Source organism: Callospermophilus lateralis, chromosome 10 (genome assembly GCF_048772815.1).
Source record: "Callospermophilus lateralis isolate mCalLat2 chromosome 10, mCalLat2.hap1, whole genome shotgun sequence".
NCBI classification, from domain to species: domain Eukaryota; kingdom Metazoa; phylum Chordata; class Mammalia; order Rodentia; family Sciuridae; genus Callospermophilus; species Callospermophilus lateralis.
The window spans coordinates 94,658,727-94,675,937 of NC_135314.1; the positions used below are offsets into that span (position 1 = coordinate 94,658,727).

The 17,211-nt window shown below is 40.5% G+C and overlaps 1 protein-coding gene across 1 annotated transcript in view; it reads right to left on the minus strand.

Annotated features, from left to right (window-relative positions):
* Prkci (protein kinase C iota) overlaps positions 1 to 4,605 on the minus strand; it is a 68,329-nt gene extending 63,724 nt beyond the window's left edge. The window contains exon 1 of the mRNA XM_076868944.2: positions 4,244 to 4,605. Within this exon, the coding sequence (XP_076725059.1) occupies positions 4,244 to 4,344 (101 nt within the window). The 5' untranslated portion in view covers positions 4,345 to 4,605. The remainder of the gene's footprint in view (positions 1 to 4,243) is intronic.
* Between the last annotated feature and the right edge of the window lie 12,606 nt (positions 4,606 to 17,211).

The following is a 17,211-nucleotide window of genomic DNA, read 5'->3' on the forward strand; positions in this document are numbered from 1 at the left end:
AGGATGAGGCAGGAGGATTGCAAATTCAAAGCCAGCCTCAGCAACTCAGTGAAGCCCTAAGCAACTTAGTGAGACCCCCTGTCTCAGGCTGGGGATATGGCTCAGTGATTAAGTACCCCTGGTTCAATCCCCTATACCCCCCACCAAATTGGTGGGGTAGGCCTAGGAGTTCTATGAGAAAGCTATCACAAACTAAGGACCTCTAGGAGAATTTTCTGTACAGAATGCTTCTTCCTTGTCAGCTCTTGTATCTTTAGACCTTTAGTTTGCATATAGTCAATTCTGGCCTCACCTGCCTTGTTCTCCAACTCTTTGGCTTTAGTCCCCAGTGCTTGACAAGAATTTATCTCCATATTATTTCATTCAAATTTCTGAGAGGGTTTCTTTTTCTTTTCTCTTTTGCTGTCTCTCTCTCTCTCTCTCTCTCTCTCTCTCTCTCTCTCTTTTTTTCTTTTGGCAGTAGGCCACCTTGTCCTATTTTTTTCTCTCTGGCCAAACTATGGATCAGCTGCCCTATGGCTGAGTGCTATGCCAAAAACTCTAGGATCAACCTGCTACCATTCCCCCAATGCTTAACTCAAGACACTGTTTTTATTTTCTCAGAACCATTACTAAACTATATTCTTAAAATAATTTTGCAACACTTTTCGAAACAAGTCTTGACAAGACTTGTTTACAGTGAGAAAAATCCTACACGCTCCTTCACCAAACCAGTTATAAAGTCCAAATATGCAGAGTTAACAATCTTAACTGGGGATGCAGGTTGGCGACAGAGCACCTACTTAGCACGTGTCAGGTCCTAGGTTTGACCTCCAGTACCACCAAAAGAGGGGGAAAAAAAAGGAGTTAATGATCCTTTTTGTTTCTAGATGTGCACAGAAGGTATCCTATGGTTTGTTATCACTGTTCAACAACAGCAGTTTAGAAAAGCATTTTTAAAAGTTATTTGCAAAATTTCTCATAACATATAATGCCATATGGATATGAGTAATTCAGACATTATATGGTTAAATTCCACCCCATAATATCAAATAACTTTATATAAGGATATGCACATACAATAGCAATCTATCACTAACCAACAAAACCTGTTTCTCTTCCTCTGAACTAATACCACTAGGTAATGATTGAAGAAGGCCACTCACTGAAAAGCTCTCATGTTAGAAAAAGAAGGGTGCTGGCCATGAGACAGCAACCCTGAGGTTGGTCTCCATAAAATCAGATTCTCAGTGCTATTAATCACCTGCTTGAAAACTAGGGGAGAAAAATCAAATTAAATGTTGATTATATCACACTTTCACAAGGATCAAATTCAGCAGAATAAGAACAGCATACATATCGCTGAAGGGAGAAGGCAATTTATTCATTTAAGAAATCTGGTTATCTCAAGATTCAACATTCATTGTAAAGAAATACTATTATAAGGGAGTACGGGAAAAGTTAAGTGATAATGCCTGTTCAAGAGATATAATGGAAAAGAAAACCTTTTTAAATGCAATTGTCCATATATTTTTGAGTATAAAGAAGGGATGTTCTATTTTAATAACAGGTAGGTATTCTAGTTAGCCAATCTGTTTATTAACTACCCTTCATTGGTGACTCATTTAGTTTCATATATATTAATGAACAGCTGACCATATACTACTATAATCGAAAGTCTTGACAATATCAGAGGACAGAAATTTGTACAGTTTAGAGAGTGCTGATGTCTTGAAATAAAGGTAATATTAGAAAGCTTTTATAGAACAAAAGGCACAAAAGGGCAAGAGGTTACTGTGTCTTTCCTTAGCAAATTTTCTAAGTTTTAAAAGATAACATTAGGACTGGGAATGTACCTCAGTGGTAGGAGGCCCTGGGTTCAATTCCTTGTACCATCAAAAACAAAAACAAATTAACTTGAATGTCTTAGACAAATTTTAGTTAAAACAACTAAAAAGTTGTATGTCCTTAGTGTCTTCTTTTTTGTAATTGGATCAGTAAGTGAAGAAAATATCTATAGAATGTCTATATCTGAGCACAACAGACTGATTTCTTTCCAAAAGAGAACCTATGCAGTGAATGTAGCTCACTAGTAGAGCACTTGGCTGGCATGCAGGAGGCTATGGGTTCAATACTCAAACAACCAAAATAAAAAGGGAGGATGGAGACAAGGAGACATTTGCAATATTTTTAACTTATGTTTATTTACACTTATTAAGTAAAAGTAGGAAAATTGAAGAAGCATTAATTTATCTTTCAGAGTCACTGGATGCCATCAAAATTTTAGTCAAGATTTTAGATTATTTAAAACCATGAAGGTAACACAAAGAACTAAATATCTTAACAGCCAAAACATGAAAGGCACTAGAAGGACAGGAGACAAAGGTACTGTGCACTTAATTTCTCAACTTTCTAATGAAAAGAATCAAATACAATCTGAAATTGATACATCAAGAAATGAAAGTACAACTTTGAAAGTAATAAATTCAACTTTAGAAAAACTAGAAATAAATTGCCAGCAGTGGTAACCTGTGGAAGTTGAGGGGAGAAACAGGGACACTTTTTATTTTACATCTCTGCACAATTTGTACTTTCCTGCCATGTGCATGTATTTATTCTCAATCTAGTTTGTTGAACTATCAATAATCATACACCTTTAAAAAAACTATATTTCTGCATCTAATGACTCATGGACTATTTGTCAACTTTATAAAAATGGAACATACTCCAAAATGAAATGTCTCATCTATCAAATTATGGATTAATTTTTAAAAAAGGAAGTTTTTTTCCTCATCTTACTAAATTGGTGGGCAACCATGAACCAAACTGGGCAACACAGCTACAAATATTAAAAAAAAAAAAAAAAAAAAAAACATTTATTGGTATTGTTTTTAAAAATCAAAACCTCTTTTACCTGTGTTTTAAGTAAAAACAGTTATAATACTGTCCAATATAACTCCTATAAACTACTGAATGCAGTCAACCTTTACAGAAGACAGGGGCTTCTTGATTTCAAACTAGTAAATCCTTACATCTAATAAATAAGACATATCGGGATTATATTTTCTTTGAAATCAAAACGAGAGGCATTTCGAAAGTTTGTTATCTTCACTGATCCTCTCAGGAATGTAAAAGTATGCACTGCAGTTTCAATCTTGCAGTCCTTGAGTGTTTTCTTTTCTTTTTTTTTCTTTTTCTTTTTTTTTTTTTTTTTTGTGTGCGTGTGTGTGTTTTTTATTTAAGCAATTTATTTCTGCCTAGACAAGCAGTAAGTTGGGCCAAAGCAGTCGGGTTTTCTGTTAATCCTTAGTGTCAAACTTTGTGCTTACACTAGCCTTTCACCTTACTAATACTCCTAAACATAATTACCTCCAAAAAATTTCAAACCACAGCTAAATTCAAACGAAGGGGAGTACTGTGCGTCACTGATGATAGACTGTGATTTAACACGATGATCTCAGGACTGAATTATTTCTGGTAACCAAAGTACTTACAGCTTAGGTAATAATATGAGGAAAGACCGCAGAATTTAAAGCTGTGACTCTTCCTCTTCTCATCTTACGTATCTCACCCGATCAGATGGTCCTTGAAACAATACTAATACAGAACGGTTCGCAAAATTTTAACTACACATTTGCCGCTCACTCTCCACGACACAACACCTAATACACATCCTTGAAAACGCCACCAACTTTACTCCTGGGTATGACTCCTACATCTAACATACTGGTCTGACTATAGTCCAGATGTACTCCATGAACTTTTGCTCGGCAAAGATAACCCTGACTTAGAAAACCAGAGGCTTTAGGCCTGCCGGGAACCACAAGGGCCAGCAACTGAAACAGTCCTGTCTTCCAAACCCTGAGCAAACCGAGGTTACCTGAGACAAGACTAGGAATCTTCAACTCTCAACCCCAAATACACCTAAACCAATGACGTACAGCCCCCACAGATCTCTCGGCAGGGGAGCGACTCGTCCCCATCAGACACACACATTCTGTACCAAGGCTTCTTTCTCGGACTCTATGCTGTCGCTCAAGCCCCCGACTCCCCTAGCCCGGCACCACACCTGGGGTACCTACAATCAGTGCCGGGTTGCTCCTCCCCAGATCACTTCGTCACCAATCCCCTCCCCCCCCCCAAGCGGCCAGCCCGGCCCAACCCGCCCACAAGACCTCCAGCCCCTCACCCTTCCCTCCTCCAGGCCAAGCCTAGCTGGCCTCTCCCCTTGCTCGCACCCACATCCCAGCTCCGGGACACTCACCCGCGGTAGTAGGCTTTCACTCGGACCTGATGAGAGTGGTCCCCGCTGCCGCCGCCCCCGACCGTATGGGACATGGTGCTGCTGTCCCTCTGGGTCGGCATCTCCTCACTGCCCCGCCTGGACGACGGCGGCCAAGGGTGCGGGGGGCGCGCCAGGCGCCGCTCTGCACTCCGCCGCCCGAGCCGATCCCTGAGCTTCGGCCGCTCGCCCGCCTACCTGCGTACCTCGCCCACGGCGCCGACCCAAGGGTCGCCTAGCCCGGGCTGCCGGAACCTCGCGGCTCCTCCCACCGCCCGCGGCCGCAGCCGCCTCCACAGCCACCCGGGCCCAGCACGCCTCCCCGCCGCTGCCGTCCCTCCCACCTCGCGGGCTCCCAGGGCCCACATTCCGGGGGAGGGCGGGCGCAACCATCCGACCAGTTCAAGGAGCCTTCGTGCCGGGCCGAACCATCCTCGAGGGGGCAGAAAAAAAGAAGAGCGCTAAGGAGCCGCTAGTTATAGCCCAAACCTCCAAGAATCGCGCTTTCCGTGGGAGCCACGGTAGATCATTTATGATTATCGGTCTGTAAGAATCCTCTCCCCTGCAGGAAACATGGTCGTGGTCAAAGACCAAATCATTTCACCCCAGTTCCCAACTTGGTGGCGTCCACAGCCTGCCTTCTTGGCACCTGGGATAGGTTTGTCCTGCGGGTTTCTGGGACTTGGAGTCCGGGTGGGATTCTGGGACTTGTTCCTTACTTGTGGTGTGCCTCGCCTTCGGGCTGACGGTCAGACTCTCTAGCTCCCCCGGGCGCTGTGGGCGTGGAGATTCTAAATACAGCTTAGGTGTCTGAAGGCGCTGGAAATCACTGGGATTCGTCACGTCCAGACTTTGTTCTCTGATGAATTCTCCTTTCCAATTCTTTGACATTGCCTCTTTGTGGTAACATTTGGTTAACTGCTCAGCAAAGCTTCTTTTATGGAAAGAATTTACTATTGTATGTAACAAATGTACTAATGAATGTAATAAAGGGAGAAACTCAATCAGAAGATATGAGGGAAGACAAACTTTTCTTCCCTCACGGCCCTTAGTAGCTGGACCCCTGTGCACTGTCATTGGATGGAATAAGTGCACAATAAATACTTTACCAACCAGCATTTGTTGCTTTGACACTGGCTGACCAAGGACTAGAGGTGTTTTTCTTTGTTTGTTTGTTACTGGAGATTGAATCCAAGGGCACACTACCACTGAACTACATTACATATCCAGTCCTTTTTTATTTTGAGACAGGGTCTCATTAAGTTGCTCAGGCTGACCTAAAACTTGAAATCCTCCTGCCTCAGCCCACGGAGTTGCTGAGGGCCGCAACGCCTGGTTTTAACCAAGGATTAGAAAGAATCTGTCCCTGTAATTTACTCTCTCACTTTCCTCGAGTCTTGGCTCTGTCACAAAAAATACTACAATTACTGGTGGCATGAATCCAGGCCCTGCGACTGTTCTGGAACCAAAACGTGCCAAGAGTTGGAATAATCAGCCTGTCGCGATGGCCCACACTGACACAGGAGGGTAGCAAGTTCAAAGACAGCCTCAGCACCTTAATGAGACCCTATCTCAAAATAAAAATAAAAAAGAGTTGGAGATATAGCTCAGTGGTTAAGTGGCCCGGGTTTCAATCCCTAATTTAAAAAAAAAAAAAAATTGTAATATTCAAAGAAATAGCTTTCTTTTCGACAGTAAGTTAGGCTTAGGGGGTTGACTCATCAGAGTTATGTGTAACGCTTAGCTTCTTATGACATTCTCCCACTGCTATGAGCTTGCATCATACGTTTTAACGAAAATTTCCAGAGCTGGGGATGTAGCTCAGTGGTGGAGCATGCAACATGAGACCCTGGGTTCAATCTCTAGTACCATTTTGAAAAAAAAGAAAAAAAAATCTTGTTGAATAACTTACTATCAAGTTTTCTCACAGTTGGGTACCTGAAACAGCATGTTAAATATAGAAATTGGATTACTGGAGAATTTGATATGTGCCAAATCTGAGATTACATGTTGGCTTACTGGGGGTAGAGGAATGCCTTAAGTCATGTAAATAATAAAATGTAATAAAGAAATGAAAGTTAAGGCATAGGAAACATTTTTTCATTCTTATTCCTTAGCACTTTTGAAAAACCCTTCATTTTCCTCATAGCATACATTAAGGGCAACCATCATTACCAAAGGAGGTTTTCTATTTACTTTATTCTCTAGAAGTATCTGTAAATATTTATAATTCACATCAATAAATAAGTACTCCTTTTTTTAAAGATGAAAACTATTAAGAGCAGGGTGTGGTGGTGCATGCCTGTAGTCCCAGCTACTTGAGAGATTGAGGATGGGGGATCACTTGAGCCCAAGAGTTGGAAACCAGTCTGGGCAACATAGTGCCTGTAAAAAAAGAGGGTGGGGGAGAAAGACATAAGAGCTTTCTGCTGCGATTACCAGGGAAAGCATGGCATTAAAAATTTTAAATAGGGGGCTGGGGATGTGGCTCGAGCGGTAGCGCGCTCGCCTGGCATACGTGTGGCCCGGGTTCGATCCTCAGCACCACATACAAACAAAGATGTTGTGTCCGCCGAAAACTAAAAAAAATAAATATTAAAAATCCTCTCTCTCTCTCTTACTCTCTCTTTAAAAAAAAAATAAATAAATAGCTTTATTGAGATATAGTTCATATACCGTACAAGTCACCCATTTAAAATATATAACTCAATATTTTTTAGTATATTCACAAAGTTATACAACCATCACCACTGTCTAAATCCAAAATATGTACATCACCCCCAAAAAGAAAGTATATATCCATTAGTAGTTACTGGCCATTCTCCTCAGCTCTAGTGAACACCAATAGCTTGTATTGCTATGGATTTTCCTGTTCTGGACATTTCATATAAATTCTGGACATTTCATATAAATGGAATCATATAATATGTAGCTTTTTTTTTTTTTTTTTTTTGGTGGTACAGAGGATTGAACCAATTGGCACTTAACCACTGAACCACATCCCTGGCCCTTTTTCACATTTTATTTAGAGACAGGGTCTCACTAAGTTGCTTAGAGCCTCACTAAGTTGCTGAAGCTGGCTTTGAACTTGTGATCCTCCTGCCTCAGGCTCCTAAGTCATTGGGATTACATGTGTATGCCACTTCTGGTGTCTGACTTCTTTCACTTTGTTTAATATTTCTGAGATTCCTCCATGTTGTATCATACATCAATACTTCATTCTTTTATATAATTAAATAATATACTCAACCAAAAGTGCTAAGAGCCACAGCCAAGTAATATGATGCATGGCATTTTTGGTTGAAAGGTGACACCAACTAGCCATTGAGATGATATGATTATGTTAAGATTTGCATTCATACGGATATTGGACTCCTGCTGTCCATCTCGGCCTGCTACAGGATTCCTGGAGAGTTCCCATTGGTTGGGGAAGTGCGGTAGGAGGGAATTCCGGAGGAGGACCTTCCTCTGGGGATGGGGGAGAACGCGGCGTGGGTCGATCGGAAATCTTCCCGGACACTTACGGACCATTGGCGGCAGTTTCAAAAAATAAAGTTTGTTCCTGCATGAGTGGCTCATGATTTTGTGCCCAGCCAGACTGCGGCACAAAAGGATATGTTAATGCTACCATGAACATTCATATACTAGTTTTTGTGTGGACATAATTTTTAATTCTGTTGGGTATGTACCTAAGGATAGAGTTGCTGAGTCACATGGTAACTATGTTTAACATCCTGAGGGAATGTCAAATTGTGTTCCAATCTACCATTTTACATCCCACAAGCTTTGTTGCTAAGGGCCTTGGTACATGTTAATGGATTCAGTTTTCTAATATTTTGTTTAAGGATTTTGCATCTGTACTGAAGAGATTGGTTGAGTCGTTTTCTTATGTCTTTGATTTTGATTATCAGTTTAATACTGTCCTTATATGTTAGAGTCTGTAAACAAGTCAGGATGCGCCTGGCATTTTGCCAGATGGAGTGGTTTGTAAAGTAACACCACCAAGCCATTAAGTGTGGAGATGCCTTATTGGTTGACTGCTGTATCTAGTTTATGTTAATTAAAATAAGCTGAGTGGAATGTGCATATACCGCTCCTGTCCTACAATAAATGGCTCCCACTCCTGCTGTATTAATCTATACAAGTTCCTTGTCACCCCCCGGTTATTTTGCTGCAGCCGGACTGCGGCATTTGGTGGCCCATACGGGGAGATATGGAAGGTTGTATATGTCCCTCCGCTAATTGTTGTTTGACCAGGTCATGGGCTACTTGTATCTTTTTTTTAGTCAGGGGCCACTGAGGAACCCATACTGGTCTTTCTGATTTCCAAGTAATTTTGATTGTCTCAGTGGCCCCTTCTGAAAACCCAATCCATGTCTATTTATTCCTTGATCTATTTGAATTGGTGCTGCTATACCTTGTTCTTGTTCTCCTAATCTTTTTTCTTTCCTAAAACCTTGTCTAGCCCTAGTAGTGGGCGCATTTGGATTGATGTTATTTGTTAACGTCAAACCTAATTGATCTACGACATCTCGTCCCCATAAATTTATAGGAAGATGATCTAATACATATGTATGTATAGTTCCTTCACATCCTTCAGGATCCTTCCAATCTAATACCATTGCACTTCTATCTGGATTAGTCACCACTCCTAGGCCTCAAAGCATTTGAGTGGCTTGTTGTAATGGCCAATGTTCTGGCCATTCTTGACGAGTTATGATGCTAAGGTCAGCACCTGTGTCCAGTAGCCCATTAAATTCATGTCCTTGAATATTTAGTTTTAGCATTGGGCGAGAATCTAAATTTAAAGACAGCATAGCCCAATCTACACCTGTGGAGCCTAATCCCCTGGAACCTCTTTCTACACTACGACTGGAAAATTTATCATGCAGGCTGGGTATTATTAACAACTGTGCTATTCTATCTCCTGGTGAAATTACTGATATACCTCTTGGAGAACTAGCTATAATTTTTATTTCACCTACATAATCGGGATCAATTACCCCAGGACTTATCATAAGTCCTTTTAGTGTAGAAGAACTACGTCCCAATAATAAGCCTACTGTTCCTTGGGGAAGAGGTCCTTTTACTCCTGTGGGAATGATTTGAACTCTCATCTCTGGAGTTAGTTAGTACTGCTCTGGCAGAGGCGCAGCTGTCCAACGCTGCGCTCCCTCTGGTTTGTCTGATGATGAATTTAATGAACAATGTGTCCTGGGCACTACCCTGATGGTGTTGCTGGGTTCCTCGACTGCCCTGTATATTTGTGGTTGTGGGCCCCGGAGCATTGGGCCCCCCAGTCTGTTTTTTGGCAATGGAGCCTGATGCCTTTCTCCACGATATCATGGGTAAATACCTGGTCCTTGTCCGTTTTTTGATAAGGGAGTACCCTCTATGGTGGTTTGAGAACGGCATTCATTAGCCCAATGTCTCCCTCTACGGCATTGTGGGAAAATATCTGGTATTCTATTCCTTTGATACCTAGTTTTGTTAAACCCTTTTTCTATGGGGCAATTCCTTTTAAAATGTCCTGTTTGTTCACAATTGTAGCATGTTTTTGGCCTGGCATCTAAAGCCTGTTGTACTGCAACTGCCAAGACTTGCCCTTGTTCATTAATGTCTCTACATAAGTTAATATATGTGTTTAAATCTTCATGTTTCCATGGTCTAATAACCTCTCTGCGGCAACAATTTGCTTGGTCATAAGCCAGTTGTTTTATTAATGGCATTGCTTGTGCTGTATCCCCAAAAATTCTGGCAGCTGTTTGAATAAGCCTATCTATAAATTCAGTGTAAGATTCATTAGCTGTCTGTATTACCTTAGATAGCTGACTTTGTAAATCTCCATGTCCTTGTAAAGTCTTCCATGCCCTAACTGCGTCTGCAGCAATTTATGAGTATATAGCAGGATCATATTCAATTTGTTGCCATTGACCCTCATAAGGTCCTTTTCCTAACAACATATCTAGATTTCTTTGAGGGTAACCGGCTGCTGCATTTCGCCTAGCTGTCTCTGTGCAAAATTCCTCATTGGCAACCTTCCATAACAAATATTGTCCTCCATTTATCACAGATTTACACATGCTAGCCCAATCTGCTGGCATCATGTCCAAGTTGGTAATGGATTCGACCGTGCTTACCGTGAAGGGTGCTTGGGGACCATAGGTTGTTACAGCCTCCTTTAACTGCTTCACTGTTTTGAAATCTAAAACAAGGTAAATTCGCTGCCCTCCTGCCTGCTCAAGTACAGGGCATGCTAATCTTTGAGGTTCTGTCTCAGGATCCCATTTATCAACTACGGGGGTTGAGGGCCACTCAGCTGTCTCCATAGGTGGAGCTGTTGGTTGAATTACGCCCTCTGGTGATAGAGCGGAGTTAGTAGCAGCCTCCTGTTGTAGCTTTTTTCCTAATAGCCCCTTTTCCTTTAAATTTTCTTCCTCTGTCTGATTAGCTCAAGAGACCTTCTCTTTTGCTTGATCTAAAATGTCTTTCTCCATGGTCTGAACCTCTAACAATTTACTTAACAGTCTTTCGGGTTGTTTTTTACTAATTTCTAATCTACTATAAAGATAATTCAACCCAATAAGATAACACAAAACAAAACTGAAACTGAATGAAACAAAAACCGAATAAAAAACCGTTGTATCAATTTTCTCTTCCTCGGGGCCGAAAAACTTCAAACCTTGAGCCAACCATTTTTCCCAGTTTGCCTGAGAAAGTTCTAGGGATAGGCAGCTTGAAACAAAAACAAAATAAATCAAAACAAGAACACATTGTTTTTGAAATGGTCACCCATTCTCTCGCCTTCCCTCAGGGGCGAGCAATTTCACTTACCTCTATGCTTCAGACGTTCCCCGCACGGGCCGCCAAATGCCGCAGTCTGGCTGCAGCAAAATAACCGGGGGGGGGGGGTGGCGAGGAACTTGTGTAGATTAATACAGCAGGAGTGGGAGCCGTTTATTGTAGGACAGGAGTGGTATATATACATTCCACACAGCTTATCTTAATTAACATAAACTAGATACAGCAGTCAACCAGTAAAGCATCTCCACACTTAATGGCTCGCTGGCGTTACTTTACAAACCACTCCCTCTGGCAAAATGCCAGGCGCCATCCTGACTTGTTTACAGACTCTAACACTTATAGAATTGGTGGGAAGTATTGCCTCTTCTTATGTTACTTGTAATAGTTTTTGAGGAATTAGTGTTAATTCTTCTTTAGATGTTTGACAAAATATACCAGTGAAGACATCCAGGCCTAACTTTTTTCGTTAAAAGAAGATTTTAAGTGACTAGTTCAACTGTTTTACTTGTTATAGGTTTATTTGTATTTTCAATTTTTTTTCTTGGATAAGTTTTGATAGTTATGTCTTTCTAGGAATTTGTTCATTTCATCTAATTTATTTACAAAATAGGGTTGTTGACAGTATTCACTTAATAATTCTTTTTTTGTCAGTTTGGTAGTTATATTCTTTCTTTTCATTTTTGACTTTTTAAATTTAAGCCCTCTTTCACACAAACACACACACACATACACACACACACACATTTTCCTCCTTGGTCAGTTGAGTTAAAATTTGTTAATTTTATTGATTGTTTCAAAGTAACAAGTTTTGATTTTGTTGATTTCTCTAAGATATGGAAAAGAGAAAACCCCAAAATAGTGTGGCCTGGGAAGAGGGAGTAAGGAAGAAGGCCAAACATTGATAAAATTGATCATTCCCCAATACATCCTTCTCAGTGTTGAAGACAATCCCTGGGAAGGGGATATCTATCAAGCCAAAAATGGCAGTCTTTGGGAGGAAGCCAAAGCATTGATCATTCCCCAAATAAATCTTTTTCCAGTGACATATAATGGGACCATGAAGGGAAAGAGATAAACACTGAATGCTGACCCCCAGACCCACCATTCTTCCCCAAGTAAAAACATTGCCCAGTAAAAACGAATTTCAAACTCTCACAACCTGTTTCCTGAGTGCCCAAACTGACATGCTTTGTCAATAATTAAGTCACCTCTCAGTGGAGCATGTATAAGCAAAGATTCCTCCTTTGGCCAGTGGCTCAGTTTCTACCCAGAAAATGTGCCCACCAGATACATGACTTCTCTGCTGAACAAAGGCTTTCCTGATCAGTGAAGTTTGCACCCGACTTGGTCATTTTGTGCTAACAATTTCTCTATTGTTTTCGGTTCTTCATTTCATTAATTTCTGCTGTAATCTTTATCATTTTTTTCCTTTTTATTGCTTTTGGCTTACTGAGCTTATTTAGGTGTAAGCTTAAGTTACTGATTTGAGATTGGTTTTGCTTACAGCCATCAAAAGAAATACTCCAAACACTTCTTTAACTGAACCACATCAGTTTTGGTATGTTGTATTTTCATTTTTATCTTATGATATTTCTATTTCTCTCTTGATTTCTTCTTTTTAGAAGTGTGTTGTTTAATGCCCACATGTTTGTGGATATCCCAAATTTCCTTCCATTATTGATGTATAATTTCATTCCATTGTGGTCAAAGGATATGCTGTTTTAGTTAGATTTTTGTTGCTATGACCAAAAGACCTGACAAGAACAATTTTAGAGGAGGAAAAGTATATATGGGGGGTCAAAGCAGTTTCAGAGATCTAAGTCCTTAGATGGCTGACTTTATTGCTCTGGGCCATAGGTAAGGCAGGACATCGTGACCTAAGAGCATGGCCAAGGAAAGCAGCTCAGGACATAGTTCCAGGAAGCAGAAAGAGAGAGAGAGAGAGAGAGAGAGAGAGAGAGAGAGAGAGAGAGAGACTCTTTTCACCACTGCCCAAAGGCACAACACCAATAATCCACTTCTTCCATCCATACCCTCTCTGCCTGCTGGTACCACCCAATTATTCCCTATGTGTTGATGGCCACAGCCAAGTCGGGATGACGCATGGCATTTTTGCCAAAAGTAGTGGTTGAGAGGTGACACCAGCGAGCCATTAAGATGATGACTCTTGAGTTCTTGTGGAGTTCCCGTTGAGTTCCGGTTGAGCTCTCCTGGGGATTCCTGAAGAACTGGCATTGGTTGGTGAAGTGCCAGAGGAGGGATTTCCGGTTGGTGTGTGTGTGTCCCGGGAGAAGGCAGTGTGCGTGGAGTTCGCGGGAGTGCGGAGAATAAAGGAGTTCCTGTTTTGAACCTACAAGGCTGTGTGGCGGCTTGGTTATTTTGTGCCCAGCCAGACTTCGGCACCTATGAGTGGATTTATGCACTGATTAGGTTAAGGCTCTCATAACCCAATCATTTTACCTCTGAACTTTCTTGCATTGTCTCACACATGAGCTTTTGGGGGACACCTAATATTGAAACCATAACAAATGCTTTTTATGATTTCAATTCTTTTAATTTTATTTAAGCTTGTTTTATGGTTAGCATATGGTCTATCTGGGAGAATGTTCCAAGAGTACTTAAGAAAAATGTGTATTTAGCTCTTCTTAGGTAGTTTTCTGTTGGGATGCAAATCAAGTCAAGATGGTGCCTGGCAGTTTGTCAGGAGGAATGGTTTGTGAAGCAACACCAGTGAGCCATTTAGATGGTGGGGATTCCTTATTGGCTGACTGCTGTATCTAGATGATGCTAATTGAGTCAAGCTGTATGTAATCAGTTAGATATATATACCTCTGCTGTCCTGCAATAAAGGGGCTCCCGCTCAAGAAAGCAGTTCCTGCTTCAACCTTCAAGTTGCTTGTCACCTCCCGGTTATTTTGCCCAGCCAGACTGTGGCAGTTTTCTATAGATATCAATTAGGTTTAGCTGGTTTATTGTTTTTTCAAGTATTCTATATCTTTATTGGCATACTGCCTAGTTGTTCTATCCCATAATAAAAGTAAGATACTAGGGGCTGGGGTTGTGGCTCAGTGGTAGAGTGCTGGCCTAGCACATGCGAGGCCCTGGGTCTGATCCTCAGCACCACATATAAGTAAATAAAGGTATTGTGTCTAACTACAACTAAAAAATATTTTTTAAAATGTAAGATATTACAGTCTTCAATATTTGAATAGTTTTCTCTCTTCAATTGTTAGTTATTGCTTCATGTATTTTGGGATTATGTTATTAGATTATATATGTTTTAATTTTATATAATTCTGATGAATTAACACTTTTTTATTATAAAATGTCCATCTTGATTTCTAGTAACAGTTTTTGTTTTAAAGTCTACCTTTCCTAACATTAATATAGCCACTATAATTCCTTGAAGTTACTATTTACATGGTATATCCTCCCTCTCATTCTTTTATTTAAAACCTGTTTATATCTTTGGATCTAAAGTATATGTCCTGTATATGACACAGAGTTGTTAGAACTTGTTATTCAGTCTACAATCTATGCCTTTTGATTATTAATTCACTTTTAATGTATTGACATGGTTGGGTTTACATTTGTTGTTCTTTTTTCTTTCTTTCTTTCTTTCTTTTTTTTTTTTTTTTTGAACTGGAGATGGAACTCAGTGCCTCTACCACTGAGCTATCTCCCAGGCTTTTTCATTTTTTGATTTGGGACAGGGTCTTGCTAAATTGCAAAGTCTGGCCTCAAACTTGCTATCCCCTGCCTCAGTCTCCTGAGTAGCTAGAATTATAGGCTGTGCACCACCACACCCTACATTTTCTTTGATTTCTATGTCTTATGTCTTTTCTGTTGTTGCTCTTTTGTTACTCTTTTACTAAATCTTTTACAATGACTACTTTCAAATGTAATATTTAAATGCCAGCAGTGACTTCTTGAATACATATTTTTGAGTTCTTCTCTTTTTGTGGGGAGTACTGGGGACTGAACCCAGGTGCCCTTTACCAGTGAACTACATCACCAGCTCTTTCTATTTTGAGTCAGGGTCTCCATAAATTGCTGAAGCTGTCTTTGAACTTGCCATCCTCCTGTCACAGGCTCCTGAGTTGCTGGGTTACAGGAATATGCAACTCTGCCTGGGTTTTTGTTTTGTTTTTGGTACTGGAGAATTGACAGCACGGGTGATTTACCACTGAGCTGCATTCCAGCCCTTTTTAATTTTTTGGAGATGGGTTCTTGCTGAATTGCTTAGGACCTCACTAAATTGCTGAGGCTTGCCTCAAACTTGCAATCCCCCTGCCTCAGCCTCCCAAATTGCTGAGATTACAGTATGTATGCACCACCCCACCTCGCTGGCTCTTGAGTTACTTTCTTAGTAGTTGCTCTGGGGTTTAACATTAGCATTTAAATTTTTTAATTTATTTAAAATCTAAAATTAATTTTAAAATTTATCACTTCTATCTCAAATGTATAGTAACTTCATTCCCATATGAAGGAATAGAGTTCCATAGGAATAATGTTTCATAGTTTGGTGATGTTCTCTAATACACATGACATATAAATTTATTAAAAACCAAACAATTATTTTAATTATCTGCATAATTTTATGTTTTTTAAAGACTTTTTTTTAGTTGTAGATGGGCACAATATCTTTATATTATTTATTTATGTGGTACTGAGGATCAAACCCAGAGCCTCATGCATGTGAGACAAGTGCTCTACCACTGAGCCACAATTCCAGCTTTAATTTTATGTCTTATAAAGAAACAGAAACAAGAGAACACTCGTATCCTAAGATGTGTCTGGGTGTATATCTCTTCACATTTATCCTACTTTATGAGTTTCTTGGATGTTTGTTTACTTTTTTGTTGTTGTTGTTGTTGAGAGCCACAGTTTAGTCAGAATGACGCCTGGCATTTTTGCCAAAGGGAATGGTTGAAAGGTGACCCTGCTCCGGGATTAGGGCGGCTCTGGGGATTAGGGCAGATCCTACTGGGAATAGGGCGGTCCAGGATTAGGGCGGATCCTGCTGCCTACTTTGGAGTTCCCATTGAGTTCTCGTGGGGTTCTGAGAGAATTGGCGTGTGGAGCCCTGTGGAAGCAGTGTGTTCCCGGGAAGTGTGTGTAGAGTGCCAGTGAGAGTTTGGGGAATAAAAGTTGCTGTTTGAACCTACAAGGCTGTGTGGTGGCTCGGTTATTTTGTGCCCAGCCAGACTGCGGCAATTTTTCATCAAATTTGTGGAGTTTTAGCTATTATCTTTAGGTACTTTTTTTTTTCTCTTTTCTTTCTGGTATTTCTTTCATGCATGTGTTGCTACACACACAGTGGTATCCCATATTTCTCTGAGGATATATTTTTTTCTCCTCCTCCACCCTGTTCTTCAGATTATATAATCTCCACTGATCTTTCTTCAACTTTACTGATTCTATGTTCTTCCAGTTCAAGCCTCGTATTGCAAATTTTTCATCTCTGTACTTTTCAACTCTAGGTTTTCAATTTGGTTATTTTTGTTTTGTTTTGAATACCAGGAACTGAACCCAGGAACACTTTGCCACTGAGCCAAATTCCCAGCCCTTTTTATTTTTATTTTGTTACTGTTTCAAACTATATATTTTCATTGTACCAACTTGGATACAGAAGACTGGTTATCATTGTGGTTGTTCACTTGTTTGTTTTGGTGACATGTCTAGACTAATTCAACAAAGTCCACTTTGCCTACAGTATGCACTCTCCAACAGTGCTCCTTAGAAGAAGTGGCTTTGGCATGCACACTGTCACTCTGCTTTCCCCCTCTTTCTCTCTGGGTATGATAGCCATATTTGTAGCAGGTTCTCTTTGTCTGTTTCCCTCATCTCCCTAAATTTTGGATGATTTGCCTTTGTTGATGTCACTTTCTGCTAATTACTAACTGACCACTTCAATGTTTTTTGGTTGGTTGGTTTGTGGTGCTGGGGATGAAACCCAGGATCTCACACATCACTACTACTGATCTAAATCCTCTAGTGTTTTGTTTTTATATATATATATTTTTAGTTGTAGGTGGGCAAAATACCTTTATTTTATTTATTTATTTTTATGTGGTGCTGAGGATCAAACCCTGTGCCACACACATGGGCAAGCACTTTACACTGAGATACAACCCCACCCTGCT